Below are 15,666 nucleotides of genomic sequence, written 5' to 3'. Positions count from 1 at the left end.
TGGCGAATAGGCCGGTACTCGGAAAACCGTGTCAGAGTGAGACCTCTGTGTGGAATCTGTGATCACGTGGTTTCCTGACGGTTTCCGTGTTTACTGGTCTGCGTCTGGTCGCAGCGCAGAACCAGTGTGCAGAACACAGAGGAGAACACAGAGGAGAACACAGAGGAGAACCCAGAGGAGAACACAGAACACAGAGGAGAACACAGAACGCAGAGGAGAACACAGAACAGCGATGGCTTCTCTGAAGACGCAAGAACGGACCAAAGAGAGGTCAGTGCTGCTTCACCATGGTAACCCTGTCACTGTGGGTCAGTTTGTGTTGTTGTTGTTGTTGTGTGTTGTTGTCACTCTGGGCCACTCAGCTAATGAGAGCTAAGCTGTGTGACGATGCGGGATCGGGAGCAGTGACCCGCAGAACCGGGCTCACACCAAACTCCTGTTTATCAAGCTACGACCAGGGCCGGGCCAAACTCATGAGGGGGCCCAGGGGCAAAAGTGGGCCTTGCACCCCCCCCCCCTGCACTCATGTTCTACATAACAGTCTTTTGGCTGCTGATGCCAACAATTTGAGAAGTTGTTAGTTTTTGTAGTTTCTTGTGAAAGTAGCTTCAGCAACTTTGGCTCAGTTCCTCCGTATTGTCCCCGGAGGAGGTGTCGGTGCCTCTGATGTGCGACAGATGCAAAAAGTTAAAAAAACGAAACAAACGTCTCAGTGACAAATGCGGTGGCTAACACGTAGAAGAGGCAGACGGAGATGTCAAGAGAGTTTCTCGCCTGCAAAAGCTCTCGCTGTGTTGTGCATGTGTGCATGTCTGAAAACTGCTTTTGGGGTTTTGACAGTTTAAAAAACAAGTTCAACAGGACTTCACTTACCAATGTGGCTAGCTGACAACTTATTTAAGTTCAAAATTCCTGATTCACATCTCTGTAGTGAGGCAGTAATATGATGTTGGATGAGAGGCACTGACTCACAATCGTCCCAAAGGTGTCTGATGAGGTTTAGGTCAGGGCTCCGTGTGTGTGCCGGCCAGTCAAGTTCCTCCAAACCAAGCTCACCCAACCATGCCTTTATGGACCTTGCTTTGTGCACTGGGGCAGAGTCATGGAACCGAAAGAGGCCTCCATCAAACTGTTCCTATGAAGTTGGAAGCATAGAATTGTCCAAAATATCTGATCTAGCTGAAGCACTAAGGTTTCGTTTCCCTGGAACTAAGGGGCCTCGTCCAACCGACGGCAATGGGACTGAATGAAACACTTGAATTCAATGATTAATATGTGTCTCCAAATAAGTAAGTCCATATATGTACCTAGTGTGCCCTTCTAGTTTGTCATAAGGCTTTGATAACAACATTTTAGAAATACTTATACTAATATAGTGACAGTAATGTTTGCTTTTTTACAGTCAGGCTCTAGACCTCACTAAGGTTTTCCGTCTGATCATTACTGTCACACGCAACAAATTAAAACAAGTTGATGATACACAACTTAACAGCAACTGAGTAACAAATAAACACTAACACACTCCAGGTCTTTAAACTAGTCACAGTGTCAGAAGCTTGTTATTTTTTGAAATTCTACTTCATATGCTGTAAGCTTCTGATAGCCGTGTTATCAATACGATTATGTAGACCTGGGGCGTTGTGCCTGGGTGAACCAGCTTTATGTATAATTGATGAGTTTCTTCCCTCAGCATTTATATCTATCACAGTGAACCATACGGCAGCTGCTGTGAACAAATGAAAGAAGTAGCATCATACTGAGTAAGAAGAGAATGACATATGATCCGGATGTACCACGTTGCTTATTCCCTAAAAGCTTTTAAATGATGCTCCATGTGACAGTGGTCTAAAGTGCTCAGTCAGGGCAGTTTGACTCAGAGCCAACTTGGCACGAGAGGAGAAGTGGCTTCCAAAAAATGATAAGATATTTGTGCCTCAGCTGTGACCAACTGTCTTTAGACCGTGGGTGGGTTGATAAGCATAATGTGTAGATAGGAAAATGAATTGGATAAAAATCAGTCTGTTGTTGTTTCCACTGCGGTGTTTAAAAATAACTGACTTTATCGTTTCTCTCAGCTCAGAGTATCCTGTAATAGCCCCATGACAGTGTCTTCTTCCATAGTTTAAAACCATCACACTACCCTGCCTGCATGGAACCTCAAAACCAAAAATACATTTTTCTTTTTACTAACTGTTAATTCAATTGGATGTGAGCAACACTGACAAAGAACTTTGTCAGTGGCCTTTTGTGTATCCATAAGTTTACTGTTAGAGAAGTTACGGGCATATTCAGAGAAACAGGATGTTTCAGTGAATGAAAAAGCAGTTGATGTAATTTGTTATTCCAAGTAGAGGATTTCTATTTGTCTTTGGCTCTTTTTTAAAAATATTTTATGCAATCAAACATTTGTTCAAAGTAGAAGGGCACTCATATCAAACGCATGTAAAATATCTATCCCCTGATATAGTTCTGAGAAATATGTTCCAATGTATTTCAACTGTGCATAGATCATCCCCTTTAGATATTTATTTTTATTCACACAATGAATGGGTTCTTCCTTCGCCCATACACAACCATTGCATTAGTTTCTATAAAATGGTTTTAGCAGTTTCTGACTAATCTGGCTAATAGACAAACAAACAGACAAAAAGCAACGACAACATAACTTCCTTGGTGGAGATTACAAAGGTAAACACACACATTATCTGTCTGGATTCGCTGGTGATCTGGTCCTGGGTCAGTGTTACAGCGACCGAACACCTGCCTTTTCCCCTAAATGCAGTGGTTTGTGTTCATGTGAGTAAAACTGATTTGGTGAGTGTAGTAAAAATCAAAAACACAAAAATTGGCCTTGAATGTGGAAACCACATCCTATTAGTTTGATCTTTATCAGCACCAATACTAATCCAGCAAATCAGCATTTTGTAATCTATTTTGCAATGTCAAGTGGTTGCACTGTAAAATCTAACCTCGAAGAGATGAAAAAAAGTAGTTGTTAAATCTGCTCCTTTTCCCTCAGTCTTCAAATAGCAGTTTGCGGACTTTTCTGCTTGCGAGCCACGAACAAATTTATAAAAATATCCAAATTGTCACGGACTCTCCTGCTCTCAACATATGCTGGATGGCACTTCCTTAACTAAGAACTAAGAAACTAAGCGAAAATACCACAGATGAAAACACTGCGACCTTGATCAATCGCCGTTGTATCGAGGTCCTACATATACGTAGTACATGCAAGACCAATCGTGAGTCAGTCTCAGCTGTCAATCATGACATGTCACCCCCTTTTTTTTAGAAAATTGTACCATCAAAATTATCCCCTGAACAAACACCAGTGTGATAAGAACTACTTAAAATGACAGAAACCATCATTGAGAAATATATAGTTGACGACGTGTACTTTGACCTACTTCCATGTCCCGTCCACTAACATAGAGGAGGCATTATTTATGACCTATTCAGCAGCCAGCCACCAGGTGGCAATTGAGACGCTTTGGCTTCACTGTTGCGTTTGCAGTCTATCATCTTTTGCGGTGGATCAAGGCCCTGAGGCCCTAAATGACAATTGCTAATTGTGTGATCAGACTGTGACCAAACCTGCAGATCAGGTTTGGTCACTTGAACACGTGAACATGGAAATTTAAAAACAAATTTCCTATTTTTTTTTGCTGAGTAAAACTTGATCTAAATTCGAATCTGTAACCGAAACATTTGTCGCAGCTGATTGTTACTGAGAACACGTCTGGAAAGAAGCCTTTGACTGTACCAGACACTCAAAGAGCTCTGTTCTTCTTTCCATGCAGTCTTCTTCCTTTGTGCCTACATTACCCATGAATCCGTTTGAGCTCATGGTGACATCACTTGAGGCCATGTGTCAGACTTGGCTCATGCTCCCTCTGGAGCCACAAAACGTTTTATTCCGCTTATTTGTTCTTTTAATAATTCAGTGGTTGTGTTGTTTTCGTCCCTGGTCACTATATTTAGCTGTGATCCTGCTTATTATTATTATTTTTAACCCAGTACTTGTTTTCCTGTTTTTCCCACCATGTTTAACACAATGTGCTGTTGTTTCACTTCATCTCTCCTCTGCTCTCCCTCAGGTTTTCTCTCTTGTTGCTGGATTTGGAGGAGTTTTATTTTGAACAGCACATTGCTTACCACGTGACAAACCTTTCAAAAAAGGAGAGGTAATTCTGATTATTCACAGCAGCATCTTTATCTACGACTAATGACACCTTCGGGGTCATTGTGAGTTAAAACCAAAATTGTTAAATGTATTTGCAGGTCTGTGTGTTACAGTTACACTTCAGGTTGTGATATTTGTTGAAGGTTGGTGGAGCTGAGGGCAGCTTGAACTTTACAACTGTTCAAACATCATCTCATCCTGTTATGAAGACTTTAACAAACTACACAAACAAACTGACAAGATAATTGAGTCTGATTGTGGTTTGTAACACAGACACATACAAGGGTTAGGGTATGGGATTGTTTGTTCTCTAAATCCGTTTCCAGATGGTAAGGTCAGTGTATTAGTTTGACAATGGTTTTCTGTCAGTGTTTGAGCAACAAGCTGTTGAGAGATCAGCCTCGATGTGTCAGGGGTTTCATACACAAAACACACACAATCCTATTTATTTATTAGACTTAGTAAATCTATATTAGTTTAATGTCATATTTGAATTTATTCTGTTTCAGAGGAAGAAAATTTGTTTTTTAGAAAAATACTGACACATAGCAATATATACAAAAAATGTTAAATAACATAACATCCTTACATCTGTTTCCCTTTATACATTCATTACAAGTTGCAGTATAATATAAATAGTTTTAATGTTTAACGAGTTTATTTGTTTCCTTCCAGAAAAAGCAGAGGCTCATTTAAAGTGTGTTCCAGATCAATCATATTTGATCCTGAGGATCTCACCGAGCCAATTCTAAAGGTTTGTTTTAGTAACAGTTTGTTTTTTAACTCTTCCTGTCAATATATATATTTATTTTTTAATAATTTCGGTGTAATACATTTGAAATATTAGTATTATTAGTCAAATGTTCTCTTAGCAATCATGAGGGGAAATCTGAGGATAAGAGAAAGAAAAATATATATTGATGTGGTTTTTCTCTTCATCTGCAGATTCCTCTTCGAGACTGTAAGAAGATTGAGTTTGTGCAGAAAGAGAACAACCCTTTCAATGAGTGAGTTTACACTTTCACTTTACTTTTGTCGAACTGGTTTGGTCACTTTAAAAATAACACAGAAATGTTAAATATACCTGGAAACCAACATTGGGCTTTTTAAAATAATGTGCTGTGGGTGTTTCTTGTTCCTTAAACACTTCTGTGTTTTCCTCACAGACCTCGACCATCAGCCATCTCTGTTTCATGTGGACAGGTGAGTTATTGTTACCATGGAGATGTGATATTGTGTGCTTGATCCTCAAAGTGACTTCAGTGCTCATGATTTGTGAGGCTGAAATAAATGGTGATTGTTTGTCTTATTGTTGTCTTCAGTTGTCTGTCTTAATTATTATGGATTTGTGAAGGAAAATCTAATTTTCTCTTTGGCTTCAGGTTATTTACATCAAAGAAAGCAACGTAATCTCCCCTTACAGAAATGAGAGGGTGAGTCAACCAAATCGCTGATGTTTGTGTGTAGACCGAAGTTTTCACACTCTTTGTGCATCTCTTTGTTCGAAAAAAGTCTAAAGAGCAAGAGCCAGATTAAATCCACTCAGTTAGCAGGGATGAGGATTAGATGTGGATTCCAGAAATTTCAGTACTTTACTTCAGGCATCACATTTGATTACTGGTTCTACCAGGATCATGAAACGGCTAAACTTGATTAAGTGTGTAATTATGTCAACATTAAGATTCCTAATTACTTGGCTGAGGCCTTAAACCACAATGATTGCAGATGAGGCTGAACACGGGACTCTGAAAGACTCCAAGACTTGTTTTTGTGATCAAATATGAAATGTGAAGCATTGCAGAAGCGATGTTTGCTGTATAAACCCCTATGAGGCCATACTAACTTTTTTATATTGTGTTGCCATTATTGTCTCTCTATTATTTGGGGAGATATGGGGGAATATGTGTGTTTCATGTCATATTTTGTTTAACCTTGTCCTTTGACTGGCCTGGAGATATCATCCCAAGTAGTACCCACATAAAGTTTGATGAAAATCTTTCAATGCATGGTTATTTTGTAAACACACACACACAGAGACACACAGCCATGTTGACAGGCTGGGTAATAAACTTCTCATATGTCATCCACAGGGATTAAAGAAAATTAATTTTCAACTGGAGGTTTGGAATAAAACTGAAGACGTTGTGCAAACGTTACTTCAGGTAAGTGACTGTCACCGGACTGAGGAGTGTGTTTGATTATCACTCCATTAGATTTCCCTTCATCTCTCCATCTTTAGGGGTCAGTGCTGAATTTGATTTAGTGCCCTCTCACTGTTCATGTTACTGTAATTCTGCACCTTCTGATTCTGCTGGTTCTTGCAGCTTCACAGAGCATCGTGTCTGGACAAGCTCGGAGACCAGACTGCAATGGTGAGTCATTCACTACTTTATGTTCAGGTGCACAAGCAGAAAAGAGGAGACAGCGTAAATCAAAAGCATAAATGATTCTTTCTGTCTTTCATTCCAGTAATTTAGTAAATCTTTTGTGTGTTTCCAGATTGCTGCTAATTTACAGTCACGACTGGCGAGATCTTCGTTTGACAAAAACTGGTATGTTGTGTTTTAACCTGCTGGTTTAAATGTATATAAACAATAATCAAAAATATAGCTCTGCAGTGTTGATTCTTTTGGATCATGTAGCTGAACATGACGCTGGCGATACTTTGCTGTGAAGCTTTCAGAACGTGGCCGAGATGCCTCACATGGAGTGTGAGGTGGAGATGGTCACGCCTCTGGTGTCAAACCCCGGTCACGTCTGCATCACGGATGAAAACCTTTACTTCCAGCCGCTGAACGGATTTCCGGTGAGCTGACGCATCTCATTGAAGTGCTCTCAGTAAAATAAACAGTCACCTCATCCTAACTGAGTTCATTTTCAATTTCTACCCTCATGTCAGAAACACGTGATTCAAATCAAACTCCACAGAATCAGGAGAATCTACAAAAGACGACATTGCCTCAGACCACTGGTGAGGGATCTTGCACATACATAATGATGTTAGTTTATGAAATGAACTGTCACTGTCTCGGATGTTTGTACAGTTTGATGAGTACATGTGTGTCCATGTGTGGCCAAGGGTCTGGAGGTGTTCTGCACTGAGAACGACTTCTGCTCTGACATCTACCTGAAGTTTTACCTTACCACTGACAGAGATGAAATCTACTACTACATCGCCACTTTCCTGGGTGAGAAAACCAACACAACTGAAAATGGTTTAATTCTATTTTGCTATTGCTTCAAATTTGTGCATTACACAAAGAAAAATTTACTTTTATAATCATCTTTATATTTAAAATTGTCTTCAATGAGCAGATCTACATCTAATTTACATAATGACCAAACAGAATCTATATTAACCTTTAACAGACAATACTAGTTGTGTTCTTCCCCATATTGAAAACCTCATTCAAACACTGACAGTGTGTGTTGTTGGGACAGATCCTGCTTGTTGCTTGTGCTGTGTTTCTGTGTATATCAGCTATCGCCTATGCCAAAGGTTTGTTTGTCTATTAAATAGAAGTGTTACACAAAAACTAGAATGCAGCAGATAACCACGGAACTTGGTGGAAGGATGTGGTGTCAGGGAAGAACCCAAAAATTCTGGTGCTGATCCAAATCAGGGACAGATCCAGGATATTTTTAAACCTTTTCTCAGATTGCAATATCATTGGCTTCTCAGAGACATATCTGAGGAACTAAATTGTATGAGTCAGCCCTTTTTTGATGTGGCTTGATTTAATCAAAAGTGACTGTTAAGTAATAAAGTGTTGTGGAGTCGCCTGCAAGAGATTAGATATTTATCGGTTCACAGTGGAGAAAATGGATTCAGTTTTGTGGTTGGTCACACATCGGTCCTAGCTAATATGACTCAGACGGCACAAAGCAGCATCAGTGAGGTTAAGAAGAAGAAGAAGCTCTGAGTATCAGCTCGAGGCTTCAGGGAATCATTGGAGCTGATTTACATCGTCCATGTGCAGATCATGTAGCTCAGAGTGCTGTGTCACAGAGGAAGCTGCTCTCTCCTAAGAGTCACTATCAACTTTGACATTCAGGAGAAAACTCACTGTTTATTTTCAATTGTTTTGTCTTGACAATGGTCACTTAAATTCCATTCAAAAATGTGATGTTTTTAATTGGACTTTGGAAACTAGCAATGGCTAAACCTAACAACACATGACGAACACAACTTAACCCTGCTGTTCTCACATGACTCCCTCAGAGAACCACATGACGGAGCACACAGCAGAGAGCTACATGCTGCAGTGGCAGCGAGGTCATCTCAGTAACTACCAGTATCTCCTCCACCTCAACAACCTGGCGGACCGCAGCTGCAACGACCTCTCCCAGTATCCCATCTTCCCCTGGGTCATCGCCGACTACACCAGCCCACAGCTAGGTGAGTCTTCAGGCCTCTAGTAACTGGTAGTATCTAACATCATGCGTTTGAAAATGTAGCTTTAACCATCCGGCCTTCTGTATCTCAGACATGAAGAACTCCGCCACATTCAGAGACCTGAGCAAACCGGTGGGAGCTCTGAACAAAGAGCGGCTGGACCGCCTGCTGGTGAGTCTCTTCCCTGATGTTTCCTTGTTTCTGGACCCTGAGCGTCCAAGGTCCTCAGCTCCTCAGTAAGTGCAGAGATGTTCTCTTGTTCACAGGCTCGCTTCAGAGGCATGCCTGAACCCCGCTTCATGTACGGCAGTCACTACTCATCTCCAGGCTACGTCCTCTTCTACCTGGCCAGAGTTGGTACGTCGCACACTTGTGCATTAACACACAGCATGTATGGGTTCATATCACATGCTAAGTGTGTTTATACAGGTTTCATTTGTGTCAGCAGGGGTGTAGGTATTATATTAACACTGTTAATAGCTCCCTGCTGTGTTTCCTTGTCTCCATGTTGGTGTTTTGTTAATCTGATGAAATGTCTTGTTCCTGCAGCTCCAGAGCACATGCTGTGTCTCCAGAACGGTCGCTACGACCACGCAGATCGCATGTTTAACAGGTAAAGGAAGTCTGACATCAGTCCAGGTCCTTTACCAAACATATGCTGGGTATTTCTTCTCTTTTCTTGACTGGGACCTGACTAGCCTTGAATTGTAGGATATCACCAATCACAAACCAGTGATGTATGGTACATTTTACTCCATTTACTGGTAATGATCTGTTACGAACGCCTTAAGAAATTATGAAGTTACCATAAGATTAAATATGCTTTTATGTGATCAAATTTTTTTATGAGGAAAAACCTCTTGAGATGTGCAGTCTCTTCTCAGCATCACAGTCACTACATAATAAAACAGGATTACAGGTGTCAAAACAGCAACGCATAAACAAAAATAAACAAAACAAACCCACACCACATACATGTTGGAATTAATGATGATGTCTCCTCTTCACAGCATCGGTGAAACATGGAGAAACTGCTTAGAGGGAGCAACTGACTTCAAAGAGGTAAAACACTGATTTTATTATTTAGAAATGTATTGATTCAGTGACTAACATGACTATAGGATGAGATTGTACTGTAGCGCTGTGACACTGCATTCAGACAGTCTGCTAAGTGGAGCCCGAGAAGAGAGAGTTTTACAGCTTAAAGATCCTCAGCTCTTTCACCACTGACTCTCCCTGTTAATGATGAAGCACTTGTATTGACAGGCTGTGTGCACATGTGCTCTACTACTGTTTGTAAGTTTGCATCCTGTTTGTGCTCTTTTGTTCTGTTGCTGATCAAAATGAGCTTTCAGTTAACTCTGGTACAAACCATCATATGGCAACAGATTATGTTTTAGGAAATATTGCACATGAACCCTAATAAAATGGATAATAATAAAAACATCAGTATGAGTGAAAAAAATGATTGTAAAGTTATTTTTCTCTGACATGCAGCTGATTCCAGAGTTTTACGGGGACGACTGCAGCTTCCTGGAAAACAAACTGAGTCTGGATCTGGGCAGGAAGCAGAATGGAAGCTTAGTCGGGGATGTCGCTCTCCCATCGTGGGCCTTAGGTAACTTCCTTTTCCAACCCAGATGGGTCAAACTCCCCTCAGGCCCATGCCGCGTCCACCTGATCCTGCTGCTGGTTATTAATAATTCAACTATTGTTTTTCAGTGTGTCCTTCTGCGGCATATTTATTGTGTCCTCTTACTCTTTAATCCAGATGCTGGTGATTTTCTCCAGAAGCACAGGACGGCACTGGAAAGTCAGTACGTGTCAGAGAACCTTCACGAGTGGATTGACCTGGTGTTTGGCTTCAGACAGAGAGGCGGCGAAGCTGTGGCAGCTCACAATGGTAAAATACTGTTCCCAGCAGCTATCACCAACATCAACAACCCAACAGAGCTTGCAAACACTCACATCAGTCTCATTCTCTTTCAGTATTTCACCCTCTGACCTACGAAGGCTGCCTCGACTGTGACAGGTATCAGCTGAAATCCCTCAAGAGTTTTTATACCGATACTTTCTTCCGCATCATTTGACCAAACTTGTCCCTCCGACATCTCTCCGCAAAGCATCCAAGACCCCGACGAGAGGATCGCCATGCTGACACAGATCCTGGAGTTTGGTCAGACGCCCACGCAGCTGTTCAGCAGCCCCCACCCTCAGAGGATCACGCCACGGTTTCACAACATCACCCGGAGCTCCAGCCTCACCTCACCAGTCAGTGAACTGTCTCCATGTGAGTTACACAACCGTACATCTCTATGATTAACGCTGAGAAGACTGATGTATTTATGCAGGGAAGGACTGGATTTCTCGCCAAGTGTGCATACATGACATTAAAGAAGTGGTAGTTCTTCAACATGGTCTTCCTGTCATTTCCAATATGGATATCCACACGTTCCTCCAGCAGTGACCCCTGTGTTGTTTTCCAGCCTCTCAGAGCGAGGACTCATCCTTCGAGGACCTGACTGAGGAGAGCAGGAAGATGGCCTGGACAAGCATGGGCACCCTTACCCAGGTCTCCAGCCACAAGATCCATAAAGAGTGAGTGAAGAGGCATCCTCTTAAATTCAATCAAGCGGCCCCAAATTGCAGACACTTAAAGATATCACTCCTCTAAATGAGCCAGATTTCTCCTTTTATCAAGATCTATGAGTTGTTCCCTGTGAAATCAGTCAAAATGTCAAAAACGCCCCATCTCACAATTTTAGAGAAAGCAGAATTTGTTTTTTCTGGATCCGCTGCCTGATCCCTGATCCGTACCACATCCTTCCACCGAATTTTGTAAAAATCCTCCCAGTAAACCAACCAACAGAGAAGGCAGACAGGGATGAAAACATAACTTCCTTGGCGAAGCTTACAAAGCAGATGTACAGCTGCATTGCTGGTCTACATGTGAAATGAAAGCTCTGGTTGAAATATGAGGAGGTTCATGCAAAGCAGATAGGCGACATGCAGCTGCACCAGTTTCTCATCCGCTGTGTGTTTTAAAAATAGTAACATCCTGAAATTTATTGTTGAGGAGGTTGTTAGAGCAGAAGGTGCTGAGGACAGGTGGCTGCTGACAAAACCATCTCACGTTTCAAAGTTTCTATCCTCATGTTTGTCTCAATTTTGTCTTTGCTAATTGTTATTTATGCGACTGCTACATGAACCTGAAAACATCCTCAATCCTTCCACTTGTTCTTGTAAACCTGCAGGGCTGTGACGGGCATTGCAGTGACCCGAGACGGAGCAGCAATTTTCTCCACATCCCAAGGTGAGAAACAAGTCTTTCCTTCTTTCTCTACAAAGATAAAATTAGATTTTTGGAGAGGTGCTCCAAATTGATTCATGTCTCACTTCTCTATTATTCCTCTGTATCGTTTGACTCTTCATTCCAGACTCATCACTGAAGATGTTTTCCAAAGAGCTGAAGGAGTTCCAGAGAAGCATGTCCTTCTCAAACATGGTACATACTTTTTCTATACTCACCTGTTCACCATCTCTCCTTGTGCTCCTCCTTGACTCTTTCTCTGGACGACGTCTGTTTTTCAGGCCTTGTCGTCATGTTTGATGCTGGCAGACGGTAAAACTGTGGCCTGCTCTTCATGGGACAACAATGTGTACGTACAATTTCATATATGCATATGACGCAGGTGGTTAAATAAATTTTCCTCACTTCAAAATATTTCTGTCCCCTAGGTATTTCTACTCCATCCCGTACGGCAGGCGGCAGGACACACTGATGGGTCATGATGACGCGGTCAGTGAGATGTGTTGGTATGACGACCGACTGTACACGGCGTCTTGGGATTCCACTGTCAAGGTAAGAAAATGATAAAATTCAACAACATGACATCAGTGTTATAGAGAGAAGATTTCTTTTTTTCTATTTTTATTTAATTTCTACCCAATATAACCCTATGCAAAGAAACAGACACACATGTTTCACTGCTTAAGTGAAAAAGAAAATGTGAACGTTGGAGGGTTTTTGTGGGAACAAGGATCATTAATTAACTGCAGGACTGAGAGAGAAGAGAAGGCAAAGGAAAGTTACGTCGGCTCATATTCATTTTTAACCTTTAACAGGTTTGGCAGTGTGTGTGTGATGGCTCCTCCAGCAACAAGAGATCCCAGTTTGAGCTGCTGGCTGAGCTGGAACATGATACTGGGGTGAGTGAGGCTTTTAAACCTGGGTTTTCATGTGAGGGCAGTTTGTGTGGATTCAACAAATTCAACTTATTCTCGTCCCTGTCTTGTTGTTTTATCCGTCCCGTGTTCAGGTGAACGCCGCAGGTCTGAATCCAGCGGGGACTCTGTTGGTGACGGGCTGTAAAGACGGAGCCGTGACCATCTGGGACACAAGCAGCTACGAAACACTGCAGCAAATCCACTGTCACACGGGAACCATCCACCACGCGGCCTTCAGTCCTGGTACATGTCAAAGCCTCTTCTGGCCTCTCTGATTTCAGCAGGGCTAAGAATCCTTGCTTCAGCGGATGGAAAATAAAATGAGCCTTTCAGATGGATGCAGGCTCAGTAACTGCTTCTGCATGGCTCTTTAAGTGCTGTATTGTTTTACAAAGCACTTTAACACTCTGCCTTCAAGTGTAGGGAGCTATTTGATTAGTTCTTCTGTGTGAGTCATACAGGCAAGACAAGCAAAAGCAATAAGTAGGGGTGTAAATGGCCATTCAATTTTTTAGATTGTCCTGGAAAACAAAGAAACAGCTGAACAATATCACTCTATAAGTAACAAATTAAGCTGAATTGAGAAATAACGTAACTATGGCAATGATCTGGGGACCTGAATGTGAATCTGAAAGATCTAAACAAACTAATAAGTGCAACCTGTTTTCTAAACCCTGAATACCCTGGAAACCTTGACTCACTCTGAGGTAATGAACCCCTTGCGTCCTCAGACAGTCGACACATCCTCAGCATCGGAGCCGACTCCTGTATGAAGGTTATCGATGTCCAGACGGGGATGGTGATCTCATCGGTGAAAGCAGAGGAGGAGCAGAGGTGAGATCACACTGCCGACACCACCGTGGAGCTGCTCTCACACATGCTCTGAACTCTGGACGTTTTTATGGAAATGTCCAAAAACGCTGTTTGTGAGAATTCGTCAGTTGCTCCACAAACACCCCCCCGAGTAAAATATCAGAGTGAGCCCATGAACCCAACAGGAGGAAAATGTCCAGTGAGTGGGCGTGTTGATGATGTTTCTAGGATGTGATGAGCGCAAAAAAATAGGACGAGATTCGAGACCTTTTGTCAAATGTGCTGTAATCAAAAACACCCGATTTCAGTATAGTCAAATATAGTCACAATCCCCCACATGAATGTTTCAGACATGTTCCTGTTGTTTTGAACATGTCTGACCCAGACAGTCATATATATGGGCCCAATTTTCTGGTGTTTTTCTGCGTTCCATTTCTGAAAATGTCTTTAGTTATGCTCCTTAGAAAATGAGTCCAAGCTGAGATCATCAGTCTTACACAACTTTTGTTGCTTTTTGATTTGTGTTCAAGTCTCAGCCATGTAAGCAGCCTGTGGTCTTCCTAAAGGACTCCCCTGTGTGCTTGTTTCCAGGTGTTTCTGCTGGGACGGGAACTCAGTGCTGTGCGGGGGGCAGTCAGGTGACCTGCTGCTGTGGGACCTGCTCAGCAACACAGTCACCAAGAGGATCGCCGCACACTCAGGTAAGACCTCATGAGTTCAACATCTCACCTGGGGAACAGTCTGTAGATTTTATTTGTTCAAATGATACTTTATGTGTAACTTTAGTCAAATCAAAGGAGCTGTGAAACATTTTGATTGTGTTGAGCTTTTACGAATTCAGACCATGGATTCAGCAGCTTGTCTCTGATCTGTGTTTCTACTTGTAAACCTTCTTTTCAATCCTTCTGTTCAATAAGAGACATGTTAGTATCGGATGATTAATCGGCTATCAGCTTTTTCCTGCTACCGTTATGATATCAGCCTTTAAAAAATCCACTGTCAATGGATTTCAAATATGTAATACAGTATGTCAAACTAAAAATTATCTCTCTTTGCCCAGGTGCTGTCACGGCGATGTGGATGAACGATATGTGCAGCACGGTGATCACAGGGGGGGAGGACAGACAGATGATCTTCTGGAAGCTCCAGAGTTAAACAAAGTGTTCCTGCACAAATCCATCATGGAGATAAAGACTTCCTGTGCAACAGGCCAAGCATCCTGCAGACCCACTGACTCTGAACAGACTCATGACGGAGCTTGACTGTAAATCTACAGTATCAGAGCAGGCGGAGTAGCCGACACCTCTTTCTCAACTGTTCTCAATCCAAATCCGGATTATAGGTCACGTTATTTACCAGGTCTGTCTGCGTATTGAGAGAAAATGTCTGATTGCAGTTTTGTGAATGAGGAGAAAACTATATAGTGTATATGCCTTATGTTTCAGCCTATTCTACATTTGTGTGGATTTTTCCCTTTGCTCTTTACCATGTTACGCTGCTGTTGTTGTGTTTTTTTTAAATCAGTGATCCTGTTTCTGTAGCTTTATGTGCATTTTGTTATTATAATGTGGCCTCACAGTTACAGAGCTTCATGCTACTCAGGTGTTATTGTTAATAGATGCTTACCCCTGCACAAATCAGAAGCCTCAGAGATTCAGATTCAGGCAGTTTGTTTCCTTAAGTGCATCAGGAAGAGATGTATTGATAATTATTAGGTAATATAAATAGACACCAAACCATGAGTATACAGTATAAGCTATATAACCAGGTGACTTATTAGAATCACGTGGCAATAATCCAGGAACAGAGGAAAATACCCCAAATAAATGTGCGTTTCATGTGGACATGAAATATGTTTGTAGTGTGCTTCTTCCTGCAGAGAGTGGACGGCTTAGATTCATGTCAGTTATAGTAGATTCCAGTTTTCTAACAGAAAAAAAAAACAGTCCTCTATCTTCAAGTGTTCAGTATGTTTTACTCTGGATTATAAACACTGCTTCAGTGTCAAACCCAGCACCTACCTTCAATTCTTCTGTCAACCAGC

The 15,666-nt window shown here is 41.8% G+C and overlaps 1 protein-coding gene across 1 annotated transcript; it reads left to right on the top strand.

Moving 5' to 3' along the window:
* The first annotated feature begins 67 nt into the window (after positions 1 to 67).
* nsmaf (neutral sphingomyelinase (N-SMase) activation associated factor) lies at positions 68 to 15,473 on the top strand. The gene is made up of 31 exons (XM_061093520.1): positions 68 to 270; positions 4,101 to 4,187; positions 4,862 to 4,940; positions 5,132 to 5,193; positions 5,353 to 5,389; positions 5,569 to 5,619; positions 6,277 to 6,348; positions 6,511 to 6,558; positions 6,686 to 6,738; positions 6,863 to 6,992; positions 7,086 to 7,157; positions 7,266 to 7,374; positions 8,409 to 8,585; positions 8,674 to 8,753; positions 8,849 to 8,939; positions 9,132 to 9,195; positions 9,593 to 9,644; positions 10,080 to 10,200; positions 10,354 to 10,485; positions 10,572 to 10,614; positions 10,706 to 10,872; positions 11,069 to 11,180; positions 11,837 to 11,895; positions 12,020 to 12,087; positions 12,174 to 12,241; positions 12,321 to 12,444; positions 12,708 to 12,791; positions 12,902 to 13,052; positions 13,541 to 13,643; positions 14,214 to 14,323; positions 14,683 to 15,473. The coding sequence occupies exons 1-31, from the start codon at positions 233 to 235 to the stop codon at positions 14,775 to 14,777; spliced, it is 2,739 nt and encodes a 912-aa protein (XP_060949503.1). The 5' UTR covers positions 68 to 232; the 3' UTR covers positions 14,778 to 15,473.
* Positions 15,474 to 15,666: the final 193 nt, after the last annotated feature.

This window comes from Limanda limanda, chromosome 20 (genome assembly GCF_963576545.1).
Source record: "Limanda limanda chromosome 20, fLimLim1.1, whole genome shotgun sequence".
NCBI classification, from domain to species: Eukaryota; Metazoa; Chordata; class Actinopteri; order Pleuronectiformes; family Pleuronectidae; genus Limanda; species Limanda limanda.
Note: the sequence above shows the minus strand (reverse complement) of the source record. Positions and strands in the feature narration are given on the sequence as shown.